This window comes from Microchirus variegatus, assembly GCF_963457635.1.
Source record: "Microchirus variegatus genome assembly, chromosome: 11".
In the NCBI taxonomy this organism is placed as follows: domain Eukaryota; kingdom Metazoa; phylum Chordata; class Actinopteri; order Pleuronectiformes; family Soleidae; genus Microchirus; species Microchirus variegatus.
In genome coordinates this window covers 28,240,165-28,262,040 of record NC_139812.1, presented here as the reverse complement: position 1 = coordinate 28,262,040, position 21,876 = coordinate 28,240,165, and the positions used below count along the sequence as shown (strand labels likewise).

Sequence of the window (21,876 nt, the reverse complement as noted above, 5' to 3'; positions counted from 1 at the left end):
ACCAGCGCACGCCGCCGTCGCACCGCGGCCTCGCCAGTGAGCCGCAGTCCAGCCAGTCCAGCCCCTTCAGCAGCCCGCCACAGGTAACCTCAAGCTCCGCCCACCAACACACACACACACACACACAACACATCAATCATCATGAATCTAACCATGCCCCGCCCCCCGCAGGCGCCCAGCGTCCTGGCGAGCTCCGGTAGCTCAGAGGAGGACCTCCTGGCAAACTGGCAGCGCATGTTTGTGGAGAAGATGGCGCCGGCGTGCGACGCCGCGCTGGTTCACCGCACGTCCTTCGGCAGTCACGCGCCGCACGACCTGCAGAGGCGGAGACAGCCGGTGGGCGGAGACTCGTCCAAACACCACAGCGCCGCGTACTCGGACGGCGAGGAGGGTTCGTCGGCGAGGAGCTGGACGCCGAGCCGCGGCTCCAGCCTCGACACGGACACCGACACCGAGCCGCGCTCCGGCGGCAGGAGGGGGCGCTACGGCGGCGACAGCTCGCTGGACGAGGGCGAGCGTCTGCTGAACCTGGACGACGACTGCGGCAGCGGCGACACGGCCGTCACCATGGCGACCAGCCCCGCCCACGCCCGAGGGGAGGAGTTTGACGAGGCGGCGGAGGAGGAGGAGGAGGAGAGCTCGGCCGAGGAGAGGGACGTCCTCCCCCACGACCTGCCCTCCATCTCGCCCCGCCTCCTGGAGTTTGACCCCGCCCCCGCTGGCCCCGCCTCCTCTCAGCGGCCTCTGAAGAGTCCGAAGAGGATGGGCGTGCACCACCTGCACCGCAAAGACAGCCTGACCCGCGCCCAGGTGCAAGGCACGCTGCTGGACTGACGCCCTTCTCCCCGCCCACACCGTCTCCACGGCAACTGACCCGCCCATCAAGGCTCAGAGGCCACACCCATCCAGGAAATAGCCATACTCTTCTACCGTATGCTGCAGAGGTGTGTGTGTGCGTGTGTGTCTGTGTGTCTGTGTGTGTGTGTGCGTGTGTGTGTGTGTGTGTGTGTGTGTGTGTAAATTTAACGGACGTCTTTGCCTTGTTTCCTGACCAGAGCTTTTATTTTGAAAAAAAAAAAAAACAAACCATACACACACACACCCATCCACTCTCACACACACACACACACACACACACACACACACACACACACACACACACACACACACACACAGTGCCTACCGCTCTCTCTGGGAAAGGTTGCGAGTGTGACGCCGGGCCTGCAGAGCCTAAGACTTTTATTTTGACATCATGAATCGTTGATTTCCTGTTGTGGAGTGTAATGGAGTCTCAACTTGACCTTTGAACCTGACCAATACCATGACCACCACTCTGACTGTACCTGCAGGGGGGCGGGGCTGGGGGGGGGGGGGCGGAGCTTCCCTGCTTTCACCTGGAATGTAAACATCAACATTTCAGTTTGTTTTTTTTCCCCCCGTTTGATTTTTTTGTTGTTGTTTAAAATAATTTTAATGTGTTCTAGATTTATTTAGTCCTGTTTTTTTTAATGTGATTGTACGGCGGCGTGTTAGCGCCCTCTTGTGTCGGATCTGACCAGTTTCTCTTAGCTAACGCTAACACGGCTCCTTCCTCCTCCAGTAAAACACGTGGAGGAGCTTTTATTGTGAAAGGTTTGTCGCCTCATCACAGCCCTGATTGTGACTCACCGAGGACCAATGACTGTGATCGATCGGCCGATCGATGAGCGCAGTATTGATCCTGTCGACGTTTGTATTGATCGACGATTCTTAGTCTTAACCAGTCGCAGAAACACAGGTGCATGCTGGGACACGACAGTAAACACTGGTGATGACTCGTGTGACATCGTCACTGTTGCTGTGGAAACACGAAGCGAGCAGCGCTGAATTATTAACGTGGTTTTATTCAGAGACACACGAACGCACCGCGCTACTGTCGCTAATGCTAAATTATGAATGTCCTTTCAATGTGTGTGTGTGTGTGTGTGTGTGTGAGAGAGACAGACTCTTCATGCATATAATTAAAGACGAGCGTTCACCTTCATCACTCCTCTACGGTGGCCTGGAAGTGGAACAAATTAGGTGGCGCTGTGCCCTTAACTCAGTTTTGGTCATTTCCTGGTTTCTGGCAAAATGACAGCAAAATTCAAAAATGGCCGACAGGGTTCAGGGTCGGTCTCTTGCGTCACGTACGTAGTTTCTTACAAAATGTACGTGTTTTACGATAAACACGTTCAGACGAGTTTGTCCATTTACGAAACGTGTAAATATCCAAGATGGACGCCAAATTCAAAATGGCCGACTTCCTGTTGCGTTGAGGGGCCGAGGTTTTTGTTCGTCTTGGTCTGTGACGCGTTTCCACCAAGTTTTGTGAAATTCAGTGCAACTTGGTTTCGGCTTTGTCCTCCCGAGTTTCACCTTAGGGGGCGCTACCGAGCCATTTTGCACCACTTTTAGCTTATTTACTCTTATTTCGTAAAATATTATCAGCTCTGATTTGCGTGTACGTTTTTCGGCCGTTTTTACGCAACATTTCGTGCCTCAAAAATTAGATGAATCCAGGAATCTGTGTCTGCTGAGTCGGCAGATTTTCTAAAAATGGTTTGCACTTCCAGGCCATCGTACTCCTCCTGAATGCAAGTCATGTGATCTGTGTCCAATCAGAGCCATTTCACACAGACACGGTGAAAGTTAGCATTAGCGCTGCGGCAGCATGTCCCAGCATGCATCCCAAAAAGTAAAGTGTCGCTCGTGCTGCGTTCAAGTTGCGTGGGATTTTTCCTCCGCATTCACGTTAAACTTTAATCAGCGTTCTATAAATGGATTATAATCCGCGATGACACAGCGTTTGTTCTTCTGATTACGGGGATAAATATTCTAACGTCGTGTTCTGATGTCGGTGCTCATGAACGCAGCATTAGCGCAGTGTTCATTTCATGCTGCCTTCAAATGACCCTCATCAGCTCCTGTAGCGATTCAAACGTGGATGCTAACAACAATGCTACCCATACCCATATAGCTGTCAAAGCTATAGAGGCTAAAGTATTAGCTAGCTAGCTAAAAAATATATACATAAAATGCCAGGGGGCGTGGCCTTCTTATTGATGCGTGAGCTCATCTGAGGCATCATTAGCTCAAAGCTAACTATAGCTACATTAGCTAGCTTTAAAAGACAGTTGCTGATAGCACCTGGACCTTAAGTGACTAACGCTAAGGAATTAGCTTCTAAGAGCTAATGTTGTGCTAGCTCATTTTAGACGGCAAGTGTTAGCTCATTAGCTAGAAAACAATGATTTGGATCAGAGCTCGTTTATTTCTGCATCTGGGTCTCAGGCTAAGTTGCTAGCTCACAAGATAATCACTGCAACATGTGACTAGCAATTAGCATGAGCGTATATAAATGCTAAAACACACGGCAGAAAAGAGCTGTACCAATTGTAAACCTGCTAGCTAGCCCATTACCTTGTATAACAAGACACGTGTTATCACGCTAACGGTAATTAGCGTGATAATTAGCCCCATTATCTTATGTAACAAGACACTAATGATGCTAATGTGTTAGCACTTGCCTAGTGCTACAACTTCACATGCAGGTTAACTGGCTACGCTAACAGCTGTTAGCGTCAAACATGGACTCTGACGGAGGAGCGATTGTTTTCTTCACAGTGGAATGTTATTGAAACAGAACTGTCGGATTACTGTAACCCCGCCTCCTCACAGGTGCTGTCACTCACTCCGAGGTCGTCATCTGTTTCACTTCCTGTCTGGAATTTAAAAAAAGTAAAAAAAAAAAAAAAAAGACTGTTAAACTTTATTTTCTGAATTTGTAACTGAAAAATATTTTAAATCAAATAAAAATATTTTAAACTCACATTTAGTGTGTATTTGTCATAGAGGAGGAGCTTGTTCCAGGTGAGTGTGTTGCATTGTGGGGATTTCACGACTCGACAGATTCTGGGTATTTCCTTCCACATACACATTCATGGTAAGTTTTACATACTGTTACTTTAATGTTGTTCTATTTATTTATCTCAATTCAGAGGTCGAAGGTCGCCGCGTTCCTTGAGAAATTGGAAAAAAACAGACGCAAACGCGGAAAAATTAGCATTCCCCGATAGAGGATTACGGGATGTTGCCACCCCGCTGGCGATGTTACTACAGTGTTTGTGTAAACGAAACAAAACGCATGTAGCGGCTGATGTTGCTAACAGTGGCTAGCCCATGTTACGTTCGTGTCCGTGGTTTAAAAAGTCGCAGATGACGTCGCCATCGCTCCCAGTTTCAGACTTCTGTTGTAAATGCTTGACTGAGCAGCTAGCGAGTGGCTAACTGAACATTTAGCAAGTTATGTGATTAGCTCGCCCAATAGTTAGCTAAGTGAGGTTTAAACCAAGTGATTAGCTCAGTGGCTAATTAATCAGCTAAGTGTCGAGTGTTTAACCGAGACATTGGTTATTGACACAAAATGCTTTGTCATGTTGCCTCCTGCTGGCGAACAGTGGGACAACTGAGTGGTTAGCTGAGCCTGTAGCTATGTGATTAGCCAAAAGCTAATAACCAATAATCCAGAGACTGATTGGTGTGTTTGAATCAACTTTATTGATCATTTTAGCAGCGACAGTGTTTCGGCGTCTTCACGTTGTCTTCACGTCGGCGAAGAACTCGTCCACCACGTCCTCCATGTCGTCCTCGCCGTAATCTTTGACCACGAATCGTTCGCCGTCGTGAGCGCCGCGGATCATGGCCGACAGAACTGCGCACACAGGAAGTCAAAGTTAGCATGTTAGCTTTGTAAATGCACTAACGTTTGTGTTGTATCGTCAGAGCTTGAGGGGGGGCGTGGCCAGCGCGTGACCTCACCGCGTCCCGACGACGGCCTGAACAGACACAGGGTTTTCTTCTTCATGTCGACGGCGCGGCCGAGCTCGTAACCGACGCCGAGGGACGGCTGCGTGACCTCGGCCACCACCGCTGTGAGGTCACAGGTCAGAGGTCAGTCACAACACTCGCTGATCGATCAATAATCGATCGATGGCTCGTCGCTCACTCACCGTCACATTGTCGCAGCCAGTCCACGTCGCGGTCGTGGATGAACTTGTCGCCTGCGTCTGCGGCGACTTCACCTGTCCAATCACAGCGCAGCAGCTCAGTGACGTCACACACCTGGTGTTAATGTGTGTGTGTGTGTGTGACCTCTGACCTCTGTGTGTGAGCTCTGAGCTGCTCACGTGTTCCGTCAACACGCTGCCGTAGATCTGAAGCTTCTTCACGATCTTCTGGTACAAGAGGACGTCGTCTCTGCCGCCGCGGATACTGCCGCAGAAATACACCTTCATCCTGTCCGGGTCTGGGTCTGGTTCCGGTTCTGGTTCTCGTTCAGGTTCAGTCTCGTCTGACCGTTTCTCCTCGTTGCTTCAGTTTCCCGCGCTGTGAACAAAACAGTAGTCACGTGTCTTTGTGTCGGGTGCTGCCCAGCGCGTGGTCTCGCAGGTTTGGTTTCCTTCACCGTGATTGGCTGAAATCACCAGCAGCCTCTTGATTGGTCCAAAACGGGAGGAGGAGGAACCCTGCTGAGGGGGAGGAGTCACCTGACAGGCTGCGCTCAGGGCAAGGAAAAGTCCCAACTGGTGAGTTTCAAAATAAATGTTTCGATTTTTGAAAAATGTACTCAAAACTTGACTTCCTGTTATGACTTTCAATATAAAGTTAAAAAAAACTACTTAATTTTAAGTGCCCATCTTTGGTTATAACTTTCAAAATAAAGTAATTTTAACTTTCCTCCATCCATAAAACGAATTATTTACAAATATAAAATAACATAAAACATCCTGTTGAATTTCAAAATAAAGGAAAAAACATCCCATTTCCCGATAAATTAGATTTAAATGTAAAACAAATGTATTCACGTATATAAACTGAAATAATTAAATAGACGCTTATAATTTGACATTTTCCTGTTAAGACTTTCAGAATAAAAGTCAAAAGAAATAAAAACTACAGTCATTTGACATTTATGACAAAACTTGACTTCCTGTTATGATTTTCAATATAAAGTAAAAAAACAACTTAATTTTAACTGCATAAAACAAACTATTAACAAATATTACATAAACATCCAGTTATGAATTTCAAAATAAAGTAAAAAATACACTAACTTGAACATCCCATTTCCTGATAAAATTAGATTTAAAAGTAAAACAAATTATTCAAGTATATAAACTTAAATAATAAATAAAATAAACAAAGAAATAAAAATCGAGTCATTTAACATTTACGACACCACATTCATAGAATCTTTATTGAATATTAAAAAACAAAGATTTTCTCTGTGATTTCAACCAAAGTCCATAAAGTTTATTAGAGTTTTGTACAGAAACTATAAATACATGAACATGAAGCTTCACCACAGAACCGTCATGACCTTTGACCTGTGATTATTCTCTTACCAGCTCCCAAACATAAACATTTACACACAACAAAAGAAACACATCTCCTTCTCAAGATGGCCGACAGCGTCTCTGAGTGGGCGGGGCCTCACTGTGACATCATCGTCACCACCAGGCTCGGCACTGTGGCGTTGAGCGTCAGCTCGGGCACATCTCTGGCCACCCGCTGGATCGGAGACAGGTTAGGTCCTTCCAGAGTGTCGAGCAGCCCTGAAACAAGACGGGAGGTCTCACTCTGACACACAGACAACAACAGGAAGTCTCACTCTGACACACAAACAACAACAGGAAGTCTCACTCTGACAAAAACAACAACAGGAAGTCTCACTCTGACAAACACAAAAAACAGGAAGTCTCACTCTGACAAAAACAACAACAGGAAGTCTCACTCTGACACACAAACAGCAACAGGAGGTCTCACTCTGACACAGAAACAACAACAACAGGAGGTCTCACTCTGACACATAAACAACAACAGGAGGTCTCACTCTGACACAGAAACAACAACAGGAGGTCTCACTCTGACACAGAAACAACAACAGGAGGTCTCACTCTGAAACAGAAACAACAACAGGAGGTCTCACTCTGACACAGGAACAACAACAGGAGGTCTCACCCTGACACAGAAACAACAACAGGAAGTCTCACTCTGACACAGGAACAACAACAGGAGGTCTCACTCTGACACAGGAACAACAACAGGAAGTCTCACTCTGACACAACAACAGGAGGTCTCACTCTGACACACAAACAACAACAGGAAGTCTCACTCTGACACACAAACAACAACAACAGGAAGTCTCACTCTGACACACAAACAACAGGAGGTCTCACTCTCTCTCACCTTCGATGATCTTGTGGTAGGAGAAGTGCAGGTAGAGCAGGAAGAGCATGTGCAGCAGCGACAGCGCCCCACAGAGGAGGAGTCGAGGCGTCTTACCCACGGTACGAGACAGAAGAGCGGCCACCTGACGGGAGGACGCACAGGAAACCAGCTGAGTCTACGGCGTCAGGGAGAACAGGGGGCTGATGGGAAGTGTGGTCCTTACCATGCGCAGCGTGGACAGTCCTCCGAGCAGCAGCCACAGAACGTAGAACAGGAAGTGGAAGTGGATGTTGTAGGTGACGAAGAGGACGACGCAGTGACCGAACAATCCGTAACCCTGACGGCGGCAAACAGGAAACAATGTTTACGCAACAAAGGGCGGGAAAAGAGAACAGTTGTGTGGCTGCAGTACTCGCACTGACCAGCAGGGAGAGCATCTGCAGCATGGTGATCTGAGCGTTGACCAGGTAGGCGAGGAAGTAGATGAAGGAGGAAACGCCGAGCCAGTAACCGAAACATGTTCCTATGGCTGTTCCCATCAGAGTCCCCTCCCTCTGCAGAACCAAGCACAACCAATCAGAACCAAGACAACAGGCTCGACCAATCACCACACTCCCTGTGTGTGTGTGTGTGTGTGTGTGTGTGTGTGTGTGTGTGTTCTTACGATGACGGTTCCTGACGTCTTCATCCCGTGCAGCAGGATGGCGACCAGCGTGAACACCAGCATCAGAGGTCCGTACAGTTCACCTGCGATCTTCTGCACACCAAACACAAACGCTCAGAGAACGCTAACCATCGTCACGACAAAGTCACCTACGACAATCTGGACTGTTCCCCAATCACAAGATGGCCGACACCAGGTTGACTTTTTTAACGGAAACGTCACCTGAGACCAGGTTCCTATTGGACGACACCAGCTGTCAATCACACTGGTGTCCAATACTACTTTATCGTCTGTTTTCCTGGTGGAGTCGCCCCCTGGTGGATATTCACTGTATTCATCCTTCCTGCTTGATTTCACCAAGGAAACCTTAAGACTCTTTGGAGATGACGCTTAAAAAAAAGTACCTGCTCTTATTATACGGACGATTTAACGTAAGCTTTTACTTTGTCAAAGAAAGCAGGCTTTTATTTTGAAGTGCAGTAGCATTAGCCAGTCGAACATCCTGCTGATATTATTGGGGTGAAATCAGTATCGTCTGATATTTGCTTTGCGATTTATGATGGGATGTCGCTGAGATCCCATCATATGCTCATTTCATTTATTTTTTTGTGAATGAGTGTGAAAAAAGTGGGCTAATTTCACGATGGAATAAACCAAAATGAGTTGGACAAAGGGGTTTCAACCTCAGTAAACTGGAAACAGCAAGTGCACGTTTACCTGTGGGAAGTTGATCATGCGGACAGGTATCATGGACTCGATCAGCCTGTCAGACAAAGAGAAGGTCACAGTCAGCACGAGCAGGAAGTCACCGACGACAAACAGGAAGTGGGCGGTCCTACCTGCTGCGGACCTGGACCGGCTCCACGTCAAAGTACGGCCTGAGGATGTCGATGTTGGCGTAGAGGTTAAAGGCTTTGGACGCCTGACGCTTCCCCGCCCGCCACACCTGCACACAGGTAACGTCGGGTCAGGGCGGGGCACTTCTCTGGCTCCGCCCCCTCCCGCAGCAGCACTCACCTCATCGGCCACCTGTCGACCCAGCTGACCTTTGATCCCCTTCATCCCCAGGAACTCTCCGTCCTCTGGGCTGTCGTCGTCAGCGGCCGCCGCCTCCTCCGACACCTCCTCCTCCTCCTTCATCGTCTGGTGCATCTCGCCCATGTCCTCGAAGCTGGAGCCCGACGTGTCGTCCATGTTCTCCATGTCTATGACTGCAGCGCCACCACCCTGCCACACAGAGGAAACGCGCCGAATCACCAAAGATTCCCAATTACAAGTCAATTTATGGCACGTTCCACTTACATCGGACTGGGAGTGATGTCACTTCTAAGAGGTCGGGGGAAAAAACTTTAATGCAAACTTATTTCAGGCTAACCTTTGTTAGCAATGCTACGGAAGCGTATTGCTGCCACACATACGAAAAAGTGGGGAGCTCTGTATTACGTTATAACGAGAAACTGTCACGTTATTTCGAGATAAGGTATTTTGACGTTATAACGAGAAAACATCTCGAAATAACGTGACAGTTTCTCAGTATAACGAGAAAACATCTGATCTCGATATAACGTTATTTCTAGAAACTTTTACGTTATAACAAGAAACGGTCACATTTTTTCGAGAAACTTTTACGTTGTAACGAGAAACTGTCGCGTTATTTTGAGAAACTTTTACGTTGTAACGAGAAACTGTCACATTATTTTGAGAAACTGTTGTTTTAACAAGAAATTGTCACCTTATTTCGAGATGTTTTCTCGTTATAACCTCAAAACATCTTATCTTGAAATAACGTTATTTCGAGATGTTTTCTCGTTATAACCTCAAAACATCTTATCTTGAAATAACGTTATTTCGAGTAACTTTTACGTTATAACGAGAAACTGTCAGGTTATTACGAGAAACTATCACGTTATTTGGAGATAAGATGTTTTCTCGTTATAACGTCAAAACATCTTATCTTGAAATAACGGGATAGATTCTCATTACAACGTTATAGCTTCTTGAAATAACGTCACACTGAGATGAGATGTTTTCTCGTTATAACGAGAAACTATCACGTTATTTCGAGAAACTATTACGTTTTAACAAGAAATTGTCACGTTATTTCGAGACGTTTTCTCTTTATAACGTAAAAACATCTTATCTCGAAATAACGAGACAGTTTCTCGTTATAACGTAATAATTTCTCGTTATGACGTAATACTGAGCACCCCACTTTTTTTCCATATGTGCGGCAGCAATACGTTTCCGTACAATAACAGCCCATTTTTTACACGTTATTTAGCACGCAGTCGTCTTAGCAACATGTTTGTGTTTGTGAAAGTGGCAGCCATCTTGGAAATCCTATGTCGGGTTTGCCACATTCCGAGTTGGAAATCCGACTTGAGGGGGCGTGATCAAAAACAGCCCTCAAGTATAATTTCCACCATAAACCGATATTAAAACAGTATCATGTCATTATTGTAATAACATCGTGAATCGAAATTACATTTTATCAAAATAATCGTCCTACACAGTGTTGTGTGGGCACGTGACCCGGGACGCGCAGTGTGTCAAACATAAAAACAAACCGAGCAACACCCGGAAGTATAAATGTGACACACATCTATCAATAATCATTCTAGTTATTATCGGTGATCGACTACATCAGCGGTCAGATCGATACAGTGGTCACGAGCGCTGAGTCATCCACACCACGGTTTAGTAGTTCACTGGCTGGTTAGCAGGTTAGTGTAGTAGTTAGCTGTTAGCTGTTAGCTGTTAGCTCACCTGGACGAGGTTGTCGTCGAAGCTTCCCCATGGTTCCGTGTTCGTGTTTCTGTTCCCGGAGCCCGCAGACATTTTCCCCGCAGTGACAGCAGCGCTTTATCCGGATATGAAGCGTGTCTGTCCCGGGTCAGTGACGGCGTGGAAAACGTTCCCACGCGAGTTTAATTTAGCTCAAAAACGACCGTTTTGTCACATCGAAGATCCGAAAACACGCAAAGAAAAACAACACAGACCGCCGCCGCTTGGACCTCTGCTACGCACGCACAGTGACGTCATGACGTTGAGTGGGGATCAACGTGGAAACCGGAAATAGAGAACTAGAACTTTATTTTGAAAGAAAAGAAACAAAAATATTACGTATTTTTTACTGCACAAGTTTTTCAACAATAAACAATGTTATTCACTTTAATAATTAAGCCAAACTTTAGATTTCATCTATTAAAAGCTCAAAAAATAGAAAAGCGATTAAAATTTTGGATTTATGGACTCATTTGTTGTTCTTATTTTTTTAATTATGATTATTTCGTGTTTTTTTTTTTTCTTAACATGGTTGTATTGTGTGACCTATTTAATGAAGTTATTTAAAAACAGAGCAAATAGAAGAAGTAATCAAAGTCGATTGTATTTAATTCATTCATCTACTTTAATTCCTCCACGACAACAAAATAACTTTACTTTAGAAATGTATAGAATTTTGCCAATAAAAAAAACATGAATCAGACTGATTATTAAATATTTTGTAATAAAGGACAACGTTATATAAACTATATAACTAAATATTAAAAACATGTATGCCCCACTTAAATAAGACACACACACTGTAGCTGTATATATACTTAACAGAACGTAATATAATCAATAAATCATGCTTACAGTTACACACTAGTTTAAACTATAGCCTCATAAGTAAAATACCATTGTTGATATTACTGATGACATTGATATGCTTATATTTCTATATTATATATTACTTATTATTGTATTAATTATTATTATTATTATGATATAGCAGTTCAAAGTTCTCTCTCGCATTCTCTCAGTCTTACCAGCAGGGGGCAGACTCATTCTTTGACCTGACACTGTGTGGTTTCACTTCTCGCGATACTTCCTCCACATGGCTGGGGTTTTTTTTTTGTGTGACGTAAGCAGTGACATTAGGTCCCGGTCGGTGAGAAACGCCGGCAGTTAACGTATTTTTTTCTTTAAACGACAGCGTTGTGGAACGTTTCTTCGCCGGGATTCTCTATGACATCGAAGTCGCGGATCCACGCTCGAGCCTCACGGTGAGTGGAATGGCGGCGGTGACGCGGAGGTAACCCGGCTAACGCTGTTAGCTCCGCTAGCAGAGTTAGCTCAGTGTGACCGCTGTGGTCTGTGTGTGTGTGTGTGTCAGCTGCTTCTTTGTGATCACCGATGAAATCCAGCTGTTAAATAAACGTCACATGACTAAACCTCTACACTCTCATATAACTTTAATCCTGAGACTATTTAATCTGTTTATTACGATTACTATTTATCTGGTTTTATCAGCTCAATGTGTACATAGTTGTGTTGTGTAAACACCAAACCTACTCTAGAAAGTATCGGTTTTTCACGGATTCTCGCTCACAGCTCAGATTTAACTCGACTTTTGTTTCCGTTTTCATTATTTAACGCGTCACTGGGATTCATGTCGTGTTTCGGCTTCTTTTTTTTGCTTCGCGTTATTTGAGATGTCAGCAATTTTTCCCTCCTTATCTCTTGAACTCGGCGGGTCAAACCTTGTTGAAAACAACACCTGGTGTGTGTGTGTGTGTGTGTGTGTGTTTAAACAGCTGCGTGTCACGTCCCTTTCATGGTCAATGATCAGCTGAGTTATCAGTTGATCGATTATTAGCTCGTTCGTGTTTGGAGAAAGTGCTGTTGTGGTTATGGCTCCGCCCCCTCAGCCTGTGCTCACGTGTACGTCATGGTGTACGTGCGGGGCGGACGGACTGTCATGGCGGACAGGCGGAGCTCCGGGCCCCGCTTCCTCATTCCTGCCTGAGCTTCGACCGAACCGCGGCGGCTCTGATCCACCACCGTCAGCCGTGGGGGGAGAGTCCTGAACCACAGACCGACTGTCGGTGCTGGTTCGCGGTCAGTGAGTCCGCGTCATGAGGTACGGGACCGGCAGGAGCGCGAGGGCGCCATTTTATCTTCCTCACGACTCCACAGATGTTTGCGTTTAAAGTTTCTGCTCAATAATTAGTTTGAAATCAGCGTAGATTTGAACAAACACGGGATTAAAAGCACACAGCTGCGAGATTTATACGAATTACAGTTCACTGATCGATAATCCGAGTTTCTCTTGTGAGTGACTGTGGTCAGTTTTCATTTCCGGTCACATCATCCGAGGAAAGTTTTCATTGTTGTTGTCATAGAACAGTTCTGTGTTTGTCAATGCTGGAGCTTTTAATTTAAACTTCCCATAGGGATGAATAAAGTTATTATTATTATTAGTTTATTTAAAAGGGGACAGTGCAATTTCATAAAACACATGTTTACACATGGTTAACAAGCCAGAATTAGCCAGAAGGCTAGTTTTCAAGCGTGCATAAGTTAGCAGGAGGTTTGATATTCGCTGGATAATCAACAAATCATTCTGATTGCTGTAGTAGTTGCCAATGGTGGACAGCTGATTACTACAGGGGAGGATTTGTTGATATCTGCCATTATGTTGGAACAGTATGAAATTAATTTTAAAAAAATCAACAAAAAGACATTTTCTTATTCTGATTGCTGTAGTAGTTGCCAATGGTTAAGGCTACTTTCTGTGAAACAGGGTGGGCATATTCTGAAAAACACACCAAAGGCATTGTCAACAAGTCATTTTTTTTTATTACAGAGTATTTTAGAAGAATAATATTTATAATATTTAATTTCATACTGTTTCACAATAATGGCAGATGTCAACAAAACTGCACCTGTTGTAAGTAGCTGTCAAACATTGACAACTACTACAGAAATCAGAATGAGAAAATGTCTTTGGAAAACGAATATCCAGCGAATATCAAACCTCCTGCTAACTTATGCAGGGATAGTTTTCATCTGCAGTCCCCTGGCCATGATGTAAAAAAGGCAATAAAATTACAATTTAGAAAAAAAAAAGTACACAATACAATATAAGTCTTGTCATCTTTAGTCCTTCCTGACTTTTGATATTTTACTATTACTTTATTTTAACACAGGTTTAAACCGTTCACAATCTGACTTCACCAGAACATGAGTTTATTTTTACTCAATATAAAAACTGCAACTCACCATTATTTTCATCATCTTCTCCGTTAATCGAGTACTTATTTGGTCTGTAAAATGTCCTAAAACATGTAAACATATCGATCAGTGTTTGTCAAACCTGGAAATGACGATGTCCTCAAATGTGTTGTTTTTGTCCACAAACCAACATGATTCAGTTTTAATGATTTCTTTGTTTGTGGAACAAATGAAGCAGAAAACATTCACATTGAAGAAGCTGAAAACAGATTATTGATCATAGAATTTGTCGACGATTCATTTAGTAAACATGTAGTACATCATCATGAGTAAAACACACATGAACAACACTGGTTAGCAGTTTAAAAACAGCATTTGTGTGTTTTTTATCAGGTAAAATGAGGAAGAAGAAGATGCTGCAGGTGTCACAACAGAAAACATGAGGAAGTGAATGAATGTTACACAGGAAACATCAGTTTAAATGATCCACAGTCACAGGTGCAGACACAGTTTCTGTGATCACTGTGAGTGTAAATCTCTGAAGGTCATCGTTGATAAAAACAATCCTGTGATGTTTTCGTTCAGCTGTAATTATGTCATAATTCTGGCGTAAAAACTCAACTCGTTTGACACCAAGTCATGTCCTCAGCTCATAGTTCACTCATTCACTTTGTCACGTGATTACAATCACACAAGAAAACAAGGGCAAAGTTCACTTTATCATCGTGGAGTTGTTGATGATGTTGCTTTCCTCTGAATTATTGTTGTTACAAAACAACAATGTCTTTAACATTAAATATTACATTTATTTTCCCACCTGTAATGAAGGTAAATAAGAAAATGCAGTAAAATACATTAGAACACAGATTAAAAAATAAATAAATACATATATAGCTGTGAGTGCCATTGTTGTCGTCATCTGTGAGTGTTTGTCGTGAGTGCGATTGTCGTCGGTTGTGAGTATGTTTGTCGTCAGTTGTGAGTGTGTTTGTCATCAGTTGTGAGTATGTTTGTCAGTTTTCAGTGTGTTTGTCGTCGTCATCTGTGAGTGTTTGTTGTGAGTGCGATTGTAAGTTGTGAGTGTGATTGTTGTCGTCAGTTGTGAGTGTGTTTGTTGTGAGTGTGATTGTCATCAGTTGTGAGTGCAATTGTCGTCAGTTGTGCGATTGTTGTCAGCTGTGAGCGATTGTTGTTGTCAGCTGCGAGTGTGATTGTTGTCAGTTGGGAGTGCGATTGTCGTCAGTTGCGAGTGCGATTGTCGTCAGTTGCGAGTGCGATTGTCGTCAGTTGCGAGTGCGATTGTCGTCAGTTGTGAGTGCGATTGTCTTCAGCTGTAAGATTGTTGTTGTCAGTTGTGAGTGTGATTGTCGTCAGTTGCGAGTGTGATTGTTGTCATCAGTTGTGAGTGTGACTGTTGTTTGGTGACCTACAGTCGGTGATGTTGTGTAACTCCAAGGTCAAACAGAAAGTGCTGATGCTGCTTCTTATCAGCGACTGTTCACAGCTGATACTGAAACGCTGCCTCGCCCTCAGGCCACGCCCCCAATATCAGCACAGTTTCCAGGTTTCTGTGGAAGTCGCGTCTCTGAATGACATCACCGTCAAACTGTTGACCATGAACGTCTGAAAATAGTCCTGTGGTCAAAGTGGTTTAAAGCTGTGGATCACAGTGACCACGAGTCACTGACCTGAGGCTGAAGGTTGATCCTGTGGTCACATGATCGTGACATCATCATCCATCATATCGCATATTTTGCGTCGTCTGAAACGTCCTCGTCTTATTGAAAAGGTCACGTGACCTCACATCACTGCTCTGTTTCCTGTCCAGGATGCCAGCGTCGGTGGAGGCGAGCGGAGGCCTGAAGCTGTGTCGTCAGGCTCAGACTCAGCTGGACGAGGCCGTCAGTGGTGTGATGAAGGCCGAGCAGCAGCTGAGGGAGAACACCAGAGAGGTCAGCATCCTGTCACAACAACAACAACATACACAACAACATACAACATCTAATGTCTGTCCACACACAGACCAGAGAGGTCAGCATCCTGTCACAACAACAACAACATACACAACAACATACAACATCTAATGTCTGTCCACAAACAGACCAGAGTCCACTAGCTGATCAAACATCTGACTCTATGTAAACAGTCATGTTAAACCAGTCCATCCAAGTTTTCATGACCAGCTAAAACTGAGCTAACATTAACCTAAGACTGAGCAAACATTAACTTAAAGCTGAGCTAACATTAACCTACAACTGAACTAACATTAACCTAAAGCTGAGCTTACGTTAAGCTAAGACTGAGCTAACATTAACCTAAAGCTGACTTAACGTTAACCTATGACTGAGCCAAAGCTGCGCTCACATTAACCTAAAACTGAGCTAACATTAGCCTATGACTGATCTAACTTTAACCTAAAGCTGAGCTACCGTTAAGCTAAGACTGAGCTAATGTTAACCTAAGACTGAGCTAACATGAACCTAAAACTGAGCTAACATTAGCCTAAGACTGTGTAACGATAACCTACAACTGAGCCAAAACGGCGCTAACATTTGCCTCAGACTGAGCTAACACTAGCCTAAGACTGAGCTAACATTAACCTATGACTGAGCTAACATTAAGCTAAGACTGAGCTAATGATAAGCTAACCACCACCCCCCACACGCACACATCAAACTCTGGTTTGTCAAAGTCAGTCTTTGAGTCTTTTTGATGACTTTGAACAAAGAAAATGTCGTCGTGAAACAATGAAGAAGAAGAAGACTGAGCGGCCATGTTCTACCACAGCTCGGTTCTTCTCAGGTTCTTCACTTCACAAACTTAGCAGGCGAACACTTAAGCTAATACTGGGCTAACATGAACCTGAACGCCGAGCTAATGTCACCAATGAGTCGTTAGCATTGTTAGCTCGATTGTCAGTGAAGCCTGCTAACTCTGTTAAAGCCGCTCCTTTTGTCGAGGTTTGTGGTCCGTGATCCTCTGATCCTGGATCAGTCAGCAACTCACAACACACACACACACGGTGAGTCAGTGTGTGTGTGTGTGTGTGTGTGTGTGTGTGTGTGTGTGTGTGTGTGTGTGTGTGTGTGTGTGTGTGTGTGTGTGTGTAGGTCAAACTCAGGGACATATAATAGATGAGAGAGAGAGAGAGAGAGCAGAGTGTGGTAGAGTCAGTATATAAGAGGCTGGAGCAGAGAGAGAGAGACTGAGATCAGCTCCTGGATTGTTCTGGTCTGGACTCTGTTCACAGGTATGATCGTCTGGTTAAAGTGAGAGGACGATGAAGGACACGACGTGTGATGGACGTCATGTCCTTCATCGTCCTCTCACAGAAGACAAAACATTTTTTACTGTTTCCATAGAAACGTAGATCTGATCTTTGTTTTCGTGTGTCGTTGCAGTCGCCTGAGGTCTGATCTTTGCGAGTCTCTTTATCTCAGGTGCGCTTGGAGCTGCAGAGCTGTGTGAGTCGCCAGCAGGAGGCGCTGCGCTGCAGAGAGGTGTGGCTGCTCGGTCAGATCGAGTTACTGGAGCAAGTGAAGACGGAGACGCTGCAGCAGCAGCTGCATCAGCTGCACCGGGTAAAAAAAACACACACACACACACAGAGGTCATCAGATTGTTCGGATATTATAATAATAACATAATATCCTTCATGTTTATCTGAAGATGAAGGTCATCAGGAGTGTATTTAAAGATCCAGAGCATAAACAGAGCATTATTTCCAGTTTATTGTCACTGTGTGCAGATTTATATCCACCTAATCTCCATCATCAGGACATAATCTCTAAATAAACACAGATTATTTCTCTCAGACTGTTATATTCTCATGTGTGTGTTTGTGTTTGTGTTTGTGTTTCAGCTGCGAGGTCAGTTTGACGTCATCGATCATCAGCTGCACAACAACAACAACAGCAACGACCTGAGCAACCAGCTGACCAGCTGCATGGAGAAGTAAACACACACACACACACACAGGGCAGGTCAAAGGTCAAAGCTCCACGTTAGCTCGACGCTAACGGAGCGTTTGTTTTGTCCTCCCTTCCTCAGGTTGTCCTCTCTGAGTCTGACTCCAGAGGAGACGCCCGAGATGAGTTTCCACGCCGACACTCGCTCTCTGAAGAACGCCATCACGTCGTTCGGCAGCATCACCGCGCAGGTCGGCCATGTTTACGTCAGCTGTTGTTATTTAATATGTTTGTTTGAACGCACGCTGACTGTGTTTGTTTTCTAACTTCCTGTCTGCAGCTTGTGGGCGGAGTGTCCTCTCAGAGCCCCACCCTCCAGAAAGATCAGGTGCAGGACTGTCCGATTGCAGCCAAGAAGCCGGTAACTCCTCCCACCCTCATAACTCCTCCCACCCCCAACAACAACATAGCTAATGTCAGAAGTGTGAAGTTCAGTGATGATGATCACCTTTACTGTTGAGCTCAGAACAACAGACACACAGAGGATCCTCACTTTCAAAATAAGAGCCTCTGACTTACTGTACTTCTGTGTCCGTGTCTCTGCAGAAGTGTGAGGGCGGAGCTCTGGAGGAGTGGCTTCTGGGTAATCGTCCCACCAGCAGCAGCGCTCCTGTTGCTCACCAGTCCAGTAAGAACCCTCAGGATTGGCTGATGTCGTGTAAAGAGACCAAGGTGAGAGGTCAAAGGTCAGGGAGCGATTTGATTGGTTCTAAAAATTATTTGGCGTTTGTTTTTTACATCTGTGTGTTTGTGTGCGTTTGTGTGCAGACTTCCTGTCCCGTCCTGGCCTCAGTGGACTTCCTGCAGGCCTGGGGTCAGCTCAGGGACCTGGAGTCCTGGATCCTCAAGGACCAGATCCCCATGAGCCGCGAGAGAACCCTGAGCAGCTGTAGCTCCGCCTGTAGCTCCGCCTTCTCCATCGAGAAAATTGACGAATCCGAGTTTGCCGTCTCCTCTGAGGAGGAAGAGTTCAGCGACTGGCTCGTGACCCCGCCCCCTGTCGTCATGGACACGGCGACGGACGCCGCGCGGTGGCAGCAGCTGCTGAAGCCGTTTGAAACCAGCTGGTCGACCAGCGATTGGCTCGTGGGGCCGAGTCACGTGACCACGACCGCCCCCGCCGCAGCCGACTGCTCCTCCTGCTGCCAGACCACCAAGGCGGTGGAGATCGAGAACCTGGGCCGGCTGAAGTGCCTGAAGACTCCGCCCACCGCCTCCAGTCCCAGCTCCCCAGCCACGCCCCCGCCGTCGGGCCTGGAGGCGTGGCTGCAGCAGGCGGCGCCGGAGCCGCAGACGTGCAGAGCCAACGAACTGTGCGCGACGTTCGCCGACTGCGTCTGCGAGGACAACTGCGCTAAAGAGGCGCTGAGCCGCTGGCTGCTGCAGCAGGAGGGGCGGGACAAGAACGGCGTCCCCGTGGCCAAGAACGACCCGCCCACCACCACTGTGAAGATGGCCCCGCCCACTATGTACCACAGAGAGCAGGAGCTGAAGGTAACAACCGCCGAGACCTTTTTAACGTCCTCTGATTTGCATAAAAGCTCCGCCCCTTCACGTGTGATTACATCACTGCTGTCCTCTCCACAGGTCCAGAACATCCTGCAGACCTGGCTCCACCCCTCCAACTCCTCATCTCCTCTGGCTCTGAGCTCCGCCCTCTCTGCCTGGGCGGCTCCTGGCGAGGAGAAGGCGAGCAGAGAAAACATAAGCTCCGCCCCCTGCCCCTCCCACGCCTCGCCGTTCCAGCTTCCTCTGGATCCAGATCGATGGGTCATGAGTCCGGGGTCAGGAGGTCAGCTCCGCCCCTCAGAAGAGGAGGACAAGTGGCTGCTGAAGAAGAGGACTCAGGCCCAGGTAAGAGGGGGCGTGGCCATGGCAACACAGCCCCAGTGCATTGTGGGTTGTGGTTTGCTGACTGAGCGTTGTGCTGTGTCCTCAGGAGCGTCTGGCGTTACCGACCGTCTGTGACCTGTTCTCCTGCATGAAAGTGGGCGGAGACAAAGACCAGTGGCTGCACACAACTCCTGTCCAGGTGAGAGTCATGTGACTGGGCGTGGCCTCATCACTGAGTCATGTGACTGGGCGTGGCCTCACTCGTGTCTCTTCTTCTCCTCAGATGTGAAACTTTTATCGCTGATCGTCGTTCACGACTGAAACCGCCGACATCGCTTCTTACTTCCTGTGACATCACCGCGCTGAGGCCCCGCCTCTCGTCCAATCAGGAGGAGGCTCAGGGAGGAAACGTGGACGTTAAATCAGTCAGCTGATCAATCATTCTTCAGTCATTGATTTCTCTGCAGTTATTGATCAGTTATTAATCACTTATCAATGTTTATCTTTGAGTTATCAGCTGACAGCGAGGGAGGGGGTGGGGTTTTAAAGGGGGCGGGGTTATATTTATACATTTTAATAAGCTTTTATTTTAATAAGGCCTTTTCTTTCACTGTCTTCTGATCCACTTCCTGTCGTTATAGCGCCACCTGCCGTCTGATCCTTGTTTTAAGTTTTCTCTACGGTGCAGCGCGTCACAATAATTTCCCAGAATGCCTTGTGTGACATGACGAGGAGGGGGGAGGAGCCATCGCTGCTGTGTCTGTGATGACACTAGCTCACAAATGCTAAGCTAACCACAATGCTAACGCTCATCTGTGTCACAGCTTAAAATAGAATCAATAAAGTTTTATTCAAAGTTTACACGTCAGTGTCTTTGTCAACTGAAGCCACACTTCATTTCCCACAATGCATTGTTTCATTTCAAACTCACCTCTGTGGACACACACACACACACACAGGCCGACTTCAGCCCGAACCAGAACCTGAAGAGGACCTGATCCAAGACTGGCTCGTAAGTGTCTGTACTTAATATTATTGTTATTATTATTAGTATTATTAGTATTATTATAATAATTTAAATATTATTATTGTGGTCTGTGGCCCCCTGCTGGGCTTTGTTGGTATTGCAGCTGGGCCTCGGACTAAAAAACAGTTATCAATTCAATCCTTTATTTATAGATTGTGTATATGTGTGTACATATATATATATATATATATATATATATGTATATATATATATATATCATATAAATTATACATGCGTTTATATTAGTATACAAACATGCCGAGTCTTCAACAGTGACGAAATTTACACTTTTACTTTGTTTACTTAAATGTCGTGACTTCAGTCCTCAAACGTTATGTGTCATTTTCGTTTCATTTTCATGTAATTTGATTAATTTGTACATTTGTTTAATAGATGTGTTTGTCCAATATTATAATATAATAATAATAATAGTTTAAAACGTGTTTTCGTTTAATTTTTAATGAATAGTTTTCATTCAATTTCAGTCAAACTCGATTTATTTCAGATTTAAATTCATGTTCCATTTGACTGTCGCGTTTGCGGGGTTTTATTGTGAAAGTCACGCCTCTGCACATCCGGTCTTCGCGACCATTTAGTCCTTCACACACTGCTGTGTTCACGTCGCTGCTTCCTGTCTCCGCCGGTAACACTGTAACGTTTCCCCCGCCGTTAAACGTCGGTGAGTAACCGGTCATCGGTGCGTTTCCCGCCGTTTAATCGGCGGCTCGTGGACCGCGGTGCGTTTGAACCGTTTTTTTTTTTTTTCTGCCACAGTTACAGACGAAGCAGGAACCGGAAACGGGGTCAGTTTTTTTGTTTGTTTGTTTTTTCAATTTTGGCGAAAAAAACAGACGGAGGAATTGAACTGTTTTTCTTCTTAACGAACACATTTATCACCGAATGTTTTCTTTTCACTGGGGGGCGGGGCTATGTTTGCGCTGTACTCTTCAAAATAAAAGTACGACCTGTTTGACTTCAGACAGAGCGATGTCAACACTTAGACAGATGAATAGTGATGTTAACCCTCTCTACCAGTAGGTGGCAGTATGAGCTCACAGGCCTTTAATGATGCAGGTTAATAACAGTTTGATGGTTTATTTGCAGCGTTTTTCATGTGTTCACATGTTCATCTG

At 45.5% G+C, this 21,876-nt stretch overlaps 4 protein-coding genes across 5 annotated transcripts in view; 2 read left to right on the top strand and 2 right to left on the bottom strand.

Annotated features, from left to right (window-relative positions):
- The window catches only part of tjap1 (tight junction associated protein 1 (peripheral)), a 5,194-nt gene extending 3,856 nt beyond the window's left edge, over window positions 1-1,338 (top strand). The window contains exons 6-7 of the mRNA XM_083897480.1: window positions 6-83; window positions 172-1,338. Of these exons, the coding sequence (XP_083753606.1) occupies window positions 6-83; window positions 172-834 (741 nt within the window). The 3' untranslated portion in view covers window positions 835-1,338. The remainder of the gene's footprint in view (window positions 1-5; window positions 84-171) is intronic.
- Window positions 1,339-4,594: 3,256 nt separating this feature from the next.
- dnph1 (2'-deoxynucleoside 5'-phosphate N-hydrolase 1) lies at window positions 4,595-5,346 on the bottom strand. The gene is made up of 4 exons (XM_083897589.1): window positions 5,180-5,346; window positions 5,031-5,102; window positions 4,840-4,950; window positions 4,595-4,732 (listed from the first exon to the last, which is right to left on the bottom strand). Exons 1-4 carry the CDS (start codon window positions 5,313-5,315, stop codon window positions 4,614-4,616), a joined length of 438 nt encoding a protein of 145 aa, XP_083753715.1. The 5' UTR covers window positions 5,316-5,346; the 3' UTR covers window positions 4,595-4,613.
- Window positions 5,347-6,334: 988 nt separating this feature from the next.
- yipf3 (Yip1 domain family, member 3) lies at window positions 6,335-10,934 on the bottom strand. The gene is made up of 9 exons (XM_083897586.1): window positions 10,682-10,934; window positions 8,933-9,142; window positions 8,755-8,861; window positions 8,633-8,678; window positions 7,916-8,008; window positions 7,674-7,805; window positions 7,475-7,588; window positions 7,270-7,393; window positions 6,335-6,635 (listed from the first exon to the last, which is right to left on the bottom strand). Exons 1-9 carry the CDS (start codon window positions 10,751-10,753, stop codon window positions 6,514-6,516), a joined length of 1,020 nt encoding a protein of 339 aa, XP_083753712.1. The 5' UTR covers window positions 10,754-10,934; the 3' UTR covers window positions 6,335-6,513.
- An 894-nt stretch (window positions 10,935-11,828) lies between these two features.
- Window positions 11,829-20,243, top strand: ncoa4 (nuclear receptor coactivator 4). Of its 2 annotated transcripts, none has more exons than XM_083897582.1 (11): window positions 11,829-11,964; window positions 15,744-15,867; window positions 17,356-17,496; window positions 17,778-17,869; window positions 17,966-18,074; window positions 18,164-18,244; window positions 18,430-18,555; window positions 18,652-19,377; window positions 19,471-19,737; window positions 19,823-19,915; window positions 20,000-20,243. In XM_083897582.1, exons 1-11 carry the CDS (start codon window positions 11,927-11,929, stop codon window positions 20,003-20,005), a joined length of 1,803 nt encoding a protein of 600 aa, XP_083753708.1. In that variant the 5' UTR covers window positions 11,829-11,926; the 3' UTR covers window positions 20,006-20,243. The 2 variants fall into 2 exon arrangements, with proteins under 2 accessions (XP_083753708.1, XP_083753709.1); XM_083897583.1 differs by lacking the exon at window positions 11,829-11,964 and adding an exon at window positions 12,668-12,821.
- Window positions 20,244-21,876: the final 1,633 nt, after the last annotated feature.